The sequence below is a fragment of the Triturus cristatus genome, chromosome 8 (assembly GCF_964204655.1).
Source record: "Triturus cristatus chromosome 8, aTriCri1.1, whole genome shotgun sequence".
Taxonomy (NCBI): domain Eukaryota; kingdom Metazoa; phylum Chordata; class Amphibia; order Caudata; family Salamandridae; genus Triturus; species Triturus cristatus.
This window is the reverse complement of record NC_140591.1, coordinates 1,408,120,667-1,408,134,841: the sequence shown is the minus strand read 5'-3', so window position 1 is coordinate 1,408,134,841 and position 14,175 is coordinate 1,408,120,667. Positions and strand designations below refer to the sequence as shown.

The window sequence follows — 14,175 nt, the reverse complement described above, 5'->3', positions numbered from 1 at the left end:
CCTTTCTTGCGAACTCCGAATCAAAGAGCACTCTTTGAAGGGTATCTGGGGGGGAGCCGGTCTCTCCCTTCTCCAGAACGTCCTACCTAGCCTGCAGGAATGCAGCAATACACAAATCCTCTATCTCCTCTTCTCATTTTTAACCAAGCAACCCTGGGTCTGTAGAGCTACCCCACAGCGACCTTTCTCCTCTGGTGACAATCCCAACAAGGTCATACTTCGTGGGACAGAGAGTCACCATCTCTACACTGCACATGGGCTCTAACCCAATCAGTAAAGAAGATTCCTTTAATGCGGCCCCTCCTGGCATGAGGTTGCCAGCTCACCATTGCACACTGGCTACAGCCCACTCAGCACGGCAGCCCCATCTGGCATAAGGGGTCACCGGTCAGCCATACTCTTTATGATTATCTTATAAGCCCCATCTCCTTTCTGAGACGTACCCAGGCCCCTTTCTTGTGACCTCTCTCTGAATCAAAGAACACCCTTTGAAGGGTATCTGGGGGAGCCTCCCTTCTCCAGCGTGACCAACCCAGCCTGCAGGGATGCAGCAATACACAAATCCTATCTCTTCTCCTCATGTTTCACCAGGCAGCCCTGGGTCTCCCAGAGTCCTCCATGCATTCACAGGCACACATACATCCAGCACATGCATAAAGCATACATGTACTGCACAGCGTTAGATCCTTCATGTATTGTACTACTCACAGGTGCACATACAACCAGCACATGAATAAATCAGAGGCACTACACAGTACTACATTATCCCTGTATTTTACCACTCACAGGCATACATACATCTAGCCCATATACATCACACATGCACTGCGCAGCACACCAAACCGAAGTAGGCCAAGGGTGAGTTAAGCACACAGCAGAACTTCAAATGAGTATGCTGTAGGCCTAACTCCAGTGACACAGGTAAAAAGAACCAGTTTACCCCTACTGATCACTACACAGCATGCTGCCACTACTGCGTTCGTGTTGCTTAAATCCTGGTAAAGCAGCAGCCTTCTACATCTACGAGGGTAGCAATTTGTGCGCCACTCCTGGTCTAACAAGATCGTAATTCATGAGAAAGGCCTATGTCATGGAGCGCGGACACATAGGGTCTGCATTTGCCTATGGCAACAAAAATCAGCAATAGGTATCCAGACATCAGTACAGCTGCAGCACTCGAAGCAGGGTTCCGTGGACTTTTCTGTCCCAACCACACAAACAATATAACTTTCAATATCTATTACCTGACTGGGCACAATGCATACCACAGTGCGCGGACTAAGTATTCTGTTCTGTTATTTCAAATGGTCCCATTATTATTATTTTTCTTTTTAATTTACCAACATTCAAATTAATTACCAGAAATCCTATCAATGCATACATACCCTTCATGGAAAATAGGCACACCAGAATGGAATGTGCACAGTTCGTCACTGCTCTGTGGCCCTTCAAATGTCTACAAGGAAAAATAGTATGAGTAGGTGACTGACTGATAATATCGAATGTAACAGCAATTAACTTGGCTTGAATTACTCAAGATGCTTAAGAACCTGATAATTAAGTTACGTACCTTTGGTTTTTGGTGAATACTTTATCTACCTGCTGATTTCTCACCTCTTGGGTCTAATCCAGGTGCCTGAATGGATATGGAAAAGATGAAGCAGATATCCTGCACCAGCAAGTGGTGCCAAGGCTGCAGTACCTCCCAGATTTGTCAGGGAGCCACATATGGTACCACCTCAGCACTCCTGTCAATTCCCTTCCCACTTTCTATCTCCTTAGAGGCAAAAACAACACTGACGAACCATTTCAAAGTATGCATCAACACACCACAGAAGGGGGAAGTGGGCGGGGTTGTAAATGAATCTGCAAGTAGACCTAACAGAAACGCCATTATACACCTGCAACAACAGGAACGGACAATAAAGCACTCACTGTTGGACATATACAGCTGCATGAAATCACACCTAGGGAGGCTCGAGTTCAACTAGACCCATGGTGCCAGTGACAGGTGCAGGAGAACTATTTCAGTATTTTAGCTGGAAGAGCCAGGTTTTCAGCTCTTGTCAAATGTCTACAGGCAGCTCTTTCCAATGGTTTGTGCCAAATACGAAAAGACACAGCCACCTTGTCAAAGTGAGGAATAAGTGAATGTCTGTGCTGAAATGAAGTCTGTTAGAACTTGGGGTCTCTAGTTGAAAATGGTACACACCTTTATCCAAATAGGGACCCTTGCGTCTAAGTCATGGCAAGGGGATTACACTACTGGATAACCCCTGCTCACCCCCTTGGTAGCTTGGCACGAGTAGGCAGGCTCATCTCAGAGGAAGTGTGTTAAGCATTTGTGAACACATACAGTAATACAGTGAAAAAACTACAGACTGACACCACACCGGTTTGTATAAAAATAAGTATTCTTTATATAGACTTATCACAAAACCACAAAAGACAAAAAATCCACAATACTGGAAATCACAAGTAATACTTCACGATGGTAGAAGTAATTCAAAAATAGGTAATTCACTTAAAAGTCTTTAGCAACAGATAACCCCAACGGTCGAGGTGAAAGAGTTCCCAAAGTACAGTGCCATCCGAGGTGCGCAGCGTCGGGCCCGGAGTCAAAACAGACCCCACAGGACCGTACCTTGAGAAGCAACAACAAATACAGCTCATGGCGTCTGGGAGATGCGATGTCATCAGTGCATTGCAGCGTCGGTTCCTTGCTTAGGGGAGATGATGAGTCGGTGTCCTGGATGCTAGTGCAAACAGGGGAGGCGTCGGTTTCCTGACCGGAGAGGAGGTGACGTTACGAGGGTGCCGGTACCACGGTTCCTTTAGAGTCGCCATTCGCTGGCGTTCGTGTTGCAGATTCCTTCCGTAGGGAATGAAACAGCATGTTCCAGAAGCAAGCCAACAGAAGGGGTGAAGTATTTTGTATCCCTGAGACTTTGGACAGGAGGCAAGCTCGATTCAAGCCCTTGGAGAACTGTTCTGCAAGATGATGAAGTTCCGTAAAAGTTCCTTCTCCTTTCCTTGGCAATTAAGACACCACTGCAGGCCAACCCACAACAGCACACTGGCAGAGGGGCAGTCCAAACTCCTGCAGCTTTCTTCGGTTCTTCTGCTCGGCAAAGGTTTGTCTTGTATTCCTAGAAGTGATCTAAAGTCTTGGGGTCTGGGCCCCAATATTTATACTCAGAAATCCTTTGTCCTCAGAAGGCAGAGGGTCCTGTACCTAGTCCAAACCAGTTCTGGGTGCATTCTGCCAGTGCACAACTTCTTCCTTTGTCAGAGTAGGCCAGGGTCATCAGACGCACCACAGGAGGTGGAGCCAGCATTGTGGAAGGCAGGCACAGCTCTATTCAGGCTCCGGTGCTACTCCTCCCACCACTCCTCAGGTAGATCGGCCTATTCAGCCTAGTGCTGACTCACCCAGTCTCCTGGAGTCCCCCAGACCCTGTCACTCACAAAACCAGACATACAATACACACGCTAGCAGAGGCAGGTTGGATGGTTTAAGCAAGAAAATACCTACTTTCTAAAAGTGGTATTTTCAAACACAGAATGTTAAAAACCAACTTCACTAAAAGATGCATTTTATCATTCTGAGTTCAGGCATACTAAACTCGAACCTCTCACTAGTTCCCCGAGTCAGTCAGGATTATAGGATGTTATAATCAAACTGCCTATTCTGGCCTATGGGAACAGGTAGCCTTGCAATAGTGAAAAACAGAATAGGTTGTAATTCACTACCAGGTCATGCCACACACATCAGGGCATGTCCTTCCTTTAACATAAAACGCACCCTGCCTGTAGGCCTACTGCAGGGGTGACTGATATGCAGAAAAGGGAATGTTCAAAGGTAAACTTGCCGAGTCGACACGGCAGTCCCACACTGCGTACGGGCTCTGCAGTGGCAGGCCGAGTTACACTTTACGGGCTGCTTCGGTGGGAGAGAGAGGGGGGAGGGAGGGAGAGAGAGGGAGAGACGGGGGAGAGAGACAGAGAGAGGGGGAGAGAGAGAGCGAGAGAGAGAGGGGGAGAGAGAGAGCGAGAGAGAGAGCGAGAGAGAGAGCGAGAGCAAGAGCGAGAGCAAGAGACAGAGAGAGGAGAGCGAGAAAGAGAGCAAGAGAGAGAGAGAGAGACAGAGAGAGAGAGAGAGAGAGAGAGAGAGAGACACACACAAATGGCCAAAGCCTGAATTGTCAATCTGATACTGGAATCAATCAAAGCAGAATTGTAGCCACTGCAACCTAATTGTGTAAGATTTCCGGGCTGCAGCCAAGAGAAAGTGTCAATATCACACCTCCAAACTTAGGGATGTCAAACCTAAAGGAGTGGCTTTACCAACTCTGAAACTGGTGTCAGGCATCTAAGTGGTACAGTTGGGACGGTATCTTTCCAAGAGGGCATGTGAGATATTCACAGATTTTTCTGTAAATCAAAAATGTGTATTGTAACCTGCCTCAAGACTTAAATGTGTTCAGGATTGGGTTAAGGGGGATAAAAACCTATGTATTTTTTCTGTTTCAGTACAGAAAGTTGACTAAAGATTTTTCCTTTGCGATGCGATCTTCAACGGGAAAAGTAGGTTGATTTTTTGTGATTATAGTAACAATGGTGCCAAGCCTTCTCTTCATAATCTTACCCACAGTTTACAAGATCACGTGTTGTTAGTGAAGACATTACATGTGCAATGAATATGGCTTTTTTCAAGGCTAGACTTCAACCTTAAGATTCAGGTGGCGACAACGAAAGAACTTTAGAAAGCAACCAACATAAAAATGCATAAAGGGTGAAATTAAAGCCAATGACCCAGACACCTCTGGGTATTGGCTCCTCGAGGAAGAGAAAATAAATTGTGCCACTTAAAGCTACACAAGTGAAATGATGGAAAGAAACTGGAAAAGTATGCTGCATGGAGAAGCTTCAGGATGAGGATGGTCAATTATTGTTTTGTTGTTTGTAAAACGCTGTGGTTGGGGGGGGGGGCTGTTGGTACCTCAACAATATGAAAAAAGAAAATATTGGCAAATAGCAAAAATATATTTGGCCTAAAAAAGCACACATTTCTATAGTACGCTCTGGCACTGAAATTACTTTGTGTACGATGTGCACCTTGCGAAAGAGAAAAACGCTGCTGCGCACATTGAAATTACTGAATTAAAGTGGTCTTACTCATTGCCCCGTGCTGTAGCGGGAGGAAGAAAAATGTGACTGGCACAACAATTGGTAGACCAGGCCCTTATAACAGGTTTATCCCAAAACCTTTTGCCTCCTATTTTTCTGACCCTGTTTTTGTAGGCTATAGGATTCTGGGCACTTGACCACTGCTGACTGGTGTTAAAGTGCATATGCTCTCTGTATAAATTATGATATGATTGGTTATCCATGATTGGCATATTTGATTTGCAGGTAAGTCCCTTGTAAAGTGCACGGTGTGTGCCTGGACCTGTAAATCAAATGCTACTAGTGGACTTGCAGCACCGGTTGTGCCAACCACATGAGTAGCTCTGTAAATGTGTCTCAAACCTACCACTGAAGTGTCTGACTGCGCAATTGTAAAGTGCCATTTTGTCCTGGCAAGGGCACCCATTTGCCAGACCCAAAAATTCCCTTTCCTTCCATGTTAGGCACCCCTAAGGTAGGCCCAAGGTACCCACAAGGGCAGGGTGTAGTGTATGTGAAAGGTAGAACATGTACGGGTGTGTGTAACATGTCCTGACAGTGAAATACTGTTTATTTCCTTTTTCACTGTTGAAAGGCTATCTGTCCCATAGGCTTATCATTGGGGTTACACTGTAACATTTTTACCTGTGTAACTTCCCATAGGGACAAGATGGGAAAAGGAAGTTTTGACTCTCTGAACCCAGAATTTATTAACGCACCTTTTGGTAAAGGTGTTTTTTAAATCCGGTGTTCGAAAATGCCACTTTTAAAAAGTGAGCATTTTCCATCTTTACCTATCTGTGTGCCTCTGGCTGTTTGTGTATTCAGCGTATGGTGTGTGAGTTACAGGCGCTGAGATGTGCATTCACTCTAGAGAGTCACTGGGGGAGTTGAAATGTGCCCTGCTTTGCCTGGATAACTCATTGCAGGGCTGAATAGACCTGGTCTGCATTTAGAGTGGTTGGTAGAAGGAGTTTTGCTTACACCTGAATAGGCTGTGCCTCCTTTTGCACAATGCGTCTCCGCCCCCTGTGGTCATGCTGCACCAGGGAGGACAGGACTGGTTTACCCTGGGTTCAGAGAACCGTGCCACCAAGAGAACAAAGATATTTTGGGGTGAAAGTATACCACTTACAACCACAGGGCTTTAAATTACTTCAAGGAACAAGAGGACACTGCCATAGAAGAAGAGCGGAAGGACTGTGTGAGGAGCACTGACTTTTCAGAGTGAGGGGTGGGTTGGCCTGCAGTTGCTGATGTTGTCTGTGGTGCAGGAAAAGGACTGACTCATTTTGCCCTGCTGTGGTATCCTGCTTGTGAAGAGTCTCCAAGGGCTTGTGTGTGCTGGCCCCCTGTTGGAAATCTCAGGGATACAAAAGACTTCAAGGAAGATACCGCTGCTCCTGTTTGGAGTTGGGGAAAGGACTAGATTGTTCTTCACCCTGTTATCAACAAGTGCCTGGGGAGTACTGTGAATTTGCCTGAAGAGAGCTTCCTCCGCACATTTATTTTGGGCCAAAGAGAAGGCAACCTGGCCAAAGTGCTTTCTGTCTGTATGTGGAGCGCTTTGCTTTTCACTAAAAGCTGAGGAAGCGCTAGAACGAAATGAGCCTTAAGGAGTGCGTGGTGAGTGCTTCTCTTTCCTCGTATTTGTTGGTTTTCCTACCCAGGGCCCGGCGGTCCGCTGTGTCATCTTTTCTTAAAGTTAGCAGTCGGGGGCTCTGCCTACGATGCCCCGGCTTTTGAGGATCGCTAGGCCAGAGAAGCGCTGGTCGCAAGGGTAGCCGTAGCAACCAGGGTCCGTGACCAGAGACCCAGAGGAAGATTATGCTTAGGCTTTCCTGTTTTCAGTTTCTATTTTTGGTAAATTCTGGTGGTGTTTTTTCAGTGTTTTCCAGTGATTTCAATACTTCAAAAAAACAGTGCTTTTCAGTAGTTACTCATTTTCGCGCCATAAAAAACAACTGAAACAGTGTTTTACCGGTGTTTATGGAACGCTTTTTTTTTATCATTGCTTTTTCCATTTTTCTTCTGAAATTGTATACTGCTCTATATTTCAGAAACTTATACAGTCATGAAATACTTTCCATTGTCTTTTCATTCTGCAGCAAAGGTTTAACAAGCATTTGCAATGCAAATGGTCTCACATTTATGCGCGTTTAAGCTATTGACATTGTAAATGACAAAGCCTTTTATTTATGTTTTAAAAACAAAAACAAAAATAAAAGGCATTGTTATTTGCAATGTCAATAGCTCAAACTCGCGTAAATGCGAGACCTATTGCATTGCAAATGCTTATTTTTTAGAAATAAACACATCTTGTTACGACATGTTTTTTTGTAGCTGTGTTTCTTCGCCCCATAATTTTTTTTGTTTATGTGGACTTTTGTTGCAAGGATATGGTATAGAGATTCCAACTTTGAAAATGGGAAAACATGTACTTCAGGTTTGTTGATTTCAAATGCAGTTTGTGCCACTTCGTTTGTGTGTGTGTTTATTTTGTAATTAACTGTTTCATATCTTACAGCGCGTTAATTATACCAGTAAGTTTTTTTTATTCTTAATATGCAGTCCGTGTGACTATTGTGGGGCACAGTTCCAGCTCAATAAATACGAAAGTCCAATGAATCAATAATTGCCATAACATTTTTTTTACATTTTTGGTTGATTCTTACAACGAATCTATTCAATTTAGAATTTTTATTGTCTTCATGGCAACTTATATTCAGCTGTTGATTTTTATTCTCTAACAACATCGTGGAGTGCCACAAATAATCATATTCTTGCTGCAATACCTTCAACTAAATTTGACTGTATATAAAATTAGTAATCAACATTGGAGCGCTTACCATCTAAGTTTTATTCCTACACAAGCGGACCTCTGTGACAAAAGCAGAACCCACTCCAATCTCTCTCCTGCAGGTATGTTAATTACCAGAGTTATCCATTCTTGGCACTTTTATTGTTGCCTGAAAACTGTTGAATACAATGACCTCTGCAGTGCTTTTAAAACAGCTGCACTGCTACAAAACGGGCTCCCCAACCGAGGGGAGGGAGTCACTGTTACTTGGCCTCTTTAATGTGGGCTTTATTCGCAGATGTCAGGAGCCCTTTGGTGCGTGAGGGGGTGTGAGCAGTAGGGGTCAGTGAGATTACCCTCCCCATGTGCCGAACAACACTCCCTGGCAGGAGTTCGTTAATTTTACTAGCAGGCTTTTTCATTCTTAAAATGCAGTGCGTGTAACTGCATTGTGGGGCACAGTTTCGATTCAATGGATACGAAACAAACATCGAACAGTGTGTGGCATTACAGACAGAGCGGATACATTTGCAAATAGAGAAACACATTTGAAACTCAGCGTCACCCTAACATTTTGTGATCTTCCGCAATTCGCAGTCTTAAAAAACTCATTCACTGTGGCAACTCCAACAACATTACAGCGCTTGATAAAATCTTTTCTCACTAAAGAACCAGCCAGCCATGGCTTACTTTCCGCTTAGGCCTTTGATGTGCAAACAGCAGACGCGCAACACCCATTGGACTCAAAGGGCTTCAGCCCCCCCCCCCCCCCCCGTCGTGTGTGGCAGCCCGGGATGAGAAGCTTCCCGGCGCACACACAGCCGCACCTGAGCACTTCACAGGTCTTTAAAAGACCATTTGCATGTTAATGAGGCCTCGCTGTTGTTTCACCCCTTCTAAGAGACCCTGCAGCTCCACTCTGCCTATTGCTTAAAGATTCAGTTCCCGCCCCCCCCCCGGAAATTTGGCTCTAGTTTTGAGTTAGGTGCAAAACAAAATCAACAGACGTTGGGAAGTGCTAAGGAGGCTAGCTTCACAGCTGACAGAATATGTGATTCGTACCTCAGGCCATGTGTGACACAAGCAGCCAGTCCTGGCCATCAAGAGACAGTATGATGGCGTTTGAAAACTAATACTGGCACAAGGCAGTGCAAAACTACAGGTCCCACAAAGCATAGTGAGAACAATCAAATGATGTAACTCAGTCGTTTATAAGTGGCGATTGGTGCACTTGTCTGTGGTGAGGGCACGGAGGGCGTAGCTGGGGATGAATTTGACAAAAAAACATGTCCAGGAGAGGTGTAATCTAATGTAGTCCTGAGCAAGCAAAAGTAAAGGATGAAAGAGGAACTGTAAGAGAGAAAGAGGTCCTGAAAGGGCGAGGGAAGCCTTCCCAAGACGCCTCACCCACCTCCAATCTCTCCAACCCCACGAGATACTGGTTCTGATGACCCTCTGAATGTCTCGGCTCCTTCGCACATGCTGGCTTTTCACAAGTTTGTTCTCTAATTAACTTTGATTTCAAAAGTCACCAGGTGCTTAATGCAATTGCAGTGAAGATACTTGCTCCATCTCTGCTCTAGTATACCAACATCCCACAAAGTGTGATACACCAGAATTGCCTGTCTGTGCCAGTGCTGAACATAATGTCTTTTTTTAGCGGCCTCTATATTTGTACCCACGACTGAATCACGGCAGGTACATATAGAAACTCACAATTATGAACAGTTCTAATGCAATAATCCTCCATCTTATCCAGATTCTTAAACAGGGCATTGTTAGGTCTTTCCTTCAGACAACTTTTAGGTCTCTGTTAATGAAATACCTCGTGTGAACCGTGTCAGACACACAGTGTTTCTTAGGATCGGTTCGCTTTCTTGTCACCCATTTGCTTGTTTGTCATTCAATCGCTTTCCTTCCTCTTCTACTGTGTCGGTCCCTGGCGGACGCTTCTTCACCATCATGTTCACTGGATGACTTCTATCCTACCGCTGTTCACGTTCAGAGAACGTCCTCATTATCCTTCAACGCTCCGTGAGAGTGCATCTATTTTCGTGCTTTCTTCCTCGTTTTCTGTTTCCCCCCTAAATGCCCACCCCGTGTGTCTTGTGATGCTTTTATCCCGTCCATTCCTTCCACTTTCCCTGCTGTTTTTGCTTTTTCTCATTCTCTCCCTACCCCCAACTCCTCCGTTCTTCCCTCGTGCACCTCTCCTTGCTGTCATTTTACCCAAGCTCCGAGTGGCGTCCACCATATGGGCCCTCACAGCATCACGACACCAGCGCGTGCACATCATCACGCTAGGTTTTCATTCAAAGACTTTCTGCGCTCAGCCCCGCCCCCAGGGGCTCTGAGAAGGGGCGAAAGAAGAACAAAGCCTCGTTATGTAAATGGTCTTTTTAAAGACCTGTGAAGTACTCGGGTGCGGCCGCAGTCAGACAGACGGCAGACCACAACAGCTCCTCTCCCCCGTCAACTATGAAAATCAGTGACACTCGGTTTAAACCGGGTCAGCTGATTTTCATTCTGTGTGGTACTGTCAGTTAGAGTCGGTTTAAACCGAATTCCGGACAGCCTAATTATGCTGCCTCCGGTAGAGGAGAAGTCTGCCGCTGCCTGCCCCCCCAGTTAGCAGGGACCATGGCTTACCTGGCTGAGGGGAAGGGTTTCTGCAATGGAACGGTAGCGCGACCGGCAGTTGGAAACCTGCTGCTTCCCTCAGTCACCGGGATCTCCATGTGACGTCACCACCAAAAGTCGATATGGCCGCCCCAGCCACATCGGGCCAGCGTGCAGGCACCTTGCTGAATGGCACCTCACGCCCCCGAGACCAGAGAAGAGCTACCCAAGTAGCAAGTGGGAGTCTGTTGGGGATCGTGTCAGTGCGAGGCTTGAGACAGACCACGTGGCTGCATTGGGTCTGACGCAGTTGCTCTGCACTCGCAGGCAGCTGCAACTGGGATATCGGACTGTGGAGGACCGAGCGAGGTCTTCCCACTAATGGCAGCAGGGCGTGTCTGCCCTCCCCACTTTGGAGGGGCATTTTTCACAGTGCCACCTCTCCTGTGCCGGCAGCAGCTGCACCACGCCTTCGCGGGCAGCTGCACTCCTCAAAATTGGCATATATGGGGGACGGAGTGAGGTCGTGGTGACCGATGTGCAACCTGACTGCTACATTCTATGACCCCATGTCATTCTGAGGCTTTACTGGCCAGAGTAACAAGTGTTATGTGCAGGGGCAGCATGATCTTTGCTAAGTTGTTCGCACATGTGGTTTACGTATAGTACAAGGAGTCTGTGGACTAATGTGCCAGTTAAAAGTATGTACTTTAGTGCGCTGTCACGTTTATTACCAGTGCCTTATGACAAGGTGACTATTGGGTTATGTGCCTATGGTCTGATATGATTTACATAACATACAAAGTGAGTGTGGTCTAAGGTGTTTTAGCTCTAATGGCAAAGTGATTTATAACCTCTATATTTATGACAATTGCCTAGTGGCAAAGCAATTTATGATCAATGCATCTCTATGACAAGTGCCTAGTGGCACAGTGATTTATGTGATTGTGGTCTAATGTATTTTTATGAATAATACAAAGGATATTTTTATATAACCTTGTGTGGAGTCTCTTTTTTGTAGTGTGCCTAGTGAGTCACTGATGGGTGTGTGCGTTGCGCAATCGCTTTACACATTGCCTCAGGGGATACACCCGACTGCTCTGCCAAGCTACCAAGGGGGTGAGCAGTGGTTATCTTGGGTGTGTAACTCCCTTACCCTATCTAGTTGTGGGTTCTACCTGGCTTAGGTGTTTACCCTAGCCAACCAGAAACCACATTTCTAACAACAATAGACCAATTAATCAAGGAGTGCGTCATCATCGGCAGCACTATTCGATCTTCATTGGCTGCCTGTCCAGCAGCGGATTCTTTTCAAGGCCTCGTGCCTTGTTTTCAGGGCTGTGCATGGGCTAGGACCTTTGCCGCTCCAAAATCTTTTCTCCTGGTATCAGGCCGCCAGACCTTTAAGATCCTCCTCTGCGTTTTTGATAAAAGTTCCTAAAATCAACAGAGTGAGGATGGGCGGCCGCGCTTTCAGCTTTGCAGCCGCTAAGTTGTGGAATACCCTCCCTCTGTCGCTCAGGAGTAAGCAAGATCTAACCTCCTTTAAAAGAGATTTAAAGACCTATCTCTTTTCAAGAGCAATGTAATGTGTTAGATCTGATGAACTGTTGAAGGTCAAGCGCCAGGATACCCTTGGGGTGGCAGCTGCGCTCAATAAGAACGTAATAATAATAATAATATATAATTCACTTAAAAACCATAGGTTTCACACATGTTATAGTTAGCTGGACATTTTCCTCGTAAAAAACCAATGAAATTCCCCCGTTATAGTTAGTGCAGGCAACTATAACTCACGCGACCGCAATCCTCTGCTGATGACGTCAGATATTACATCACTGTATTTAGACACCTATTTACCCATGTCTTCTTCCATTAATCTTTAGCTATACATATATTACAAATATTTATTTTTCAGAAAGACACATATTTAATCAGTGATGTAATATCTGACGTCATCAGCAGAGGATTGCGGTCGTGTGAGTTATAGTTGCCTGCACTAACTATAACGGGGGAATTTCATTGTTTTTTTACGAGGGAAATGTCCAGCTAACTATAACATGTGTGAAACCTATGGTTTTTTAAGTGAATTTGTATGGTTTTTTTAAATGCTAAGTTATGTATTTATTAATATTTTTTTTTCATGTTCTTCACCGTGCGCGCACCATGCATTGCTTTATGGGAGGTGTAGTCCTTTCTTTTCCCCAAAATGGATGCGCTTTTAAAATTAAATGCAGAAAGAAGGCTCTCACATAAGCCCGTGGAGTCCGAGTACGACTTACCTGTTGGTCACTCCCCACTGAGCGCGATGTAATTAGCGGCCGTCCTGCAGCTGAGTCTGCACCACCCCGGAAGAGGGGGCCACAGAGCTCGTATATGAGGGGCTCGGAATGTGGGGGCAAAGGACATGGAATTCATCAGCCACGCTTTCCAGTGGCTCATGTGAGAGCCTTATTTCTGCATTTTATTTTAAAAGCGCATCCATTTTGGGGAAAAGAAAGGACTACACCTCCCATCACGCAATGCATTGACTCATTCAGAGCAGCCAATCAGGGGCATGCAATATCGTTTTAAAAAGGGAAGGTGAGCCAACATGCGCTTTTCGACTGCATTATCCTTTGAAAAAGAGAACTTCTCGAAACGCGTCAGGACTGCAGTCTCATGCTCATAACTCGCTGGCAAGTGTTGCTGTTTGACTGATATTAAAGGCTGTTTGGGGAAGCTATCCTTTGTCCGAGTGCGACTTACCTGTTGGTCACGCCCCACTGAGCGCGATGTAATTAGCGGCCGTCCTGCCGCTGAGTCTGCACCACCCCGGAAGAGGGGGCCACAGAGCTCGTATATGAGGGGCTCGGAATGTGGGGGCAAAGGACATGGAATTCCTCAGCCACGCTTTCCAGGGGCTCATGTGAGAGCCTTATTTCTTCATTTAATTTTAAAAGCGCATCCATTTTGGGGAAAAGAAAGGACTACACCTCCCATAAAGCAATGCATTATAGTTTTAAAAAGGGAAGGTGAGTCAATATGCGCTTTTCGACTGCATTATCCTTTGAAAAAGAGGACTGCACGGTGAATTCAAATTGGCACTTCGTGTTTTTTGAGCAAATTTTGAAATCTTCCCTAGAAAACTTTGTTTTCAGTGTCATTAATACAGGCCTATTCAGTGCGCACATACTAAATGTTATTCCACAGCTTGCTGGCATACCCTGGCAAAATAAAAATAAACATTTCACCTTACTTTCACCGATTTGAATTTACTGCGCAGGCACATGCAAATGACTTTCAGGCTCCGTGAATCATTCAATTAAGGAGCCTTTAAAACAACATGGTCATTTCTGGAAGCAGTTTTCATTTTTCCCGTGAACCAGGCTTGATGGCAAAGCTGAAACGCGTTAGGACAGTTTATTTGTTTGCTGGCTACCGAAGGACTATATGTAATAAAGCATCTTTACTCCATGGAAGGCTTCAGTGGCTTTTCTTTGATTGGTAAAGGTTTCTGTTGGATGTTTAGGCTGGGTGTTCCGTGCCTGCCACACTGAAACCGCCCTGCTAGAGTCCGAGGCCCCTTTCGCGGAGCAACTTTTGAT

The 14,175-nt window shown here is 45.5% G+C and overlaps 1 protein-coding gene across 2 annotated transcripts in view; it reads right to left on the bottom strand.

The window, feature by feature from the left end:
• CHORDC1 (cysteine and histidine rich domain containing 1) overlaps positions 1 to 14,175 on the bottom strand; it is a 134,385-nt gene that overhangs the window by 60,136 nt on the left and 60,074 nt on the right. For both annotated transcript variants that reach the window (XM_085623132.1, XM_085623131.1), the window contains one exon: positions 1,386 to 1,456. In XM_085623132.1, coding sequence (XP_085479258.1) covers positions 1,386 to 1,456 — 71 coding nt within the window. The remainder of the gene's footprint in view (positions 1 to 1,385; positions 1,457 to 14,175) is intronic.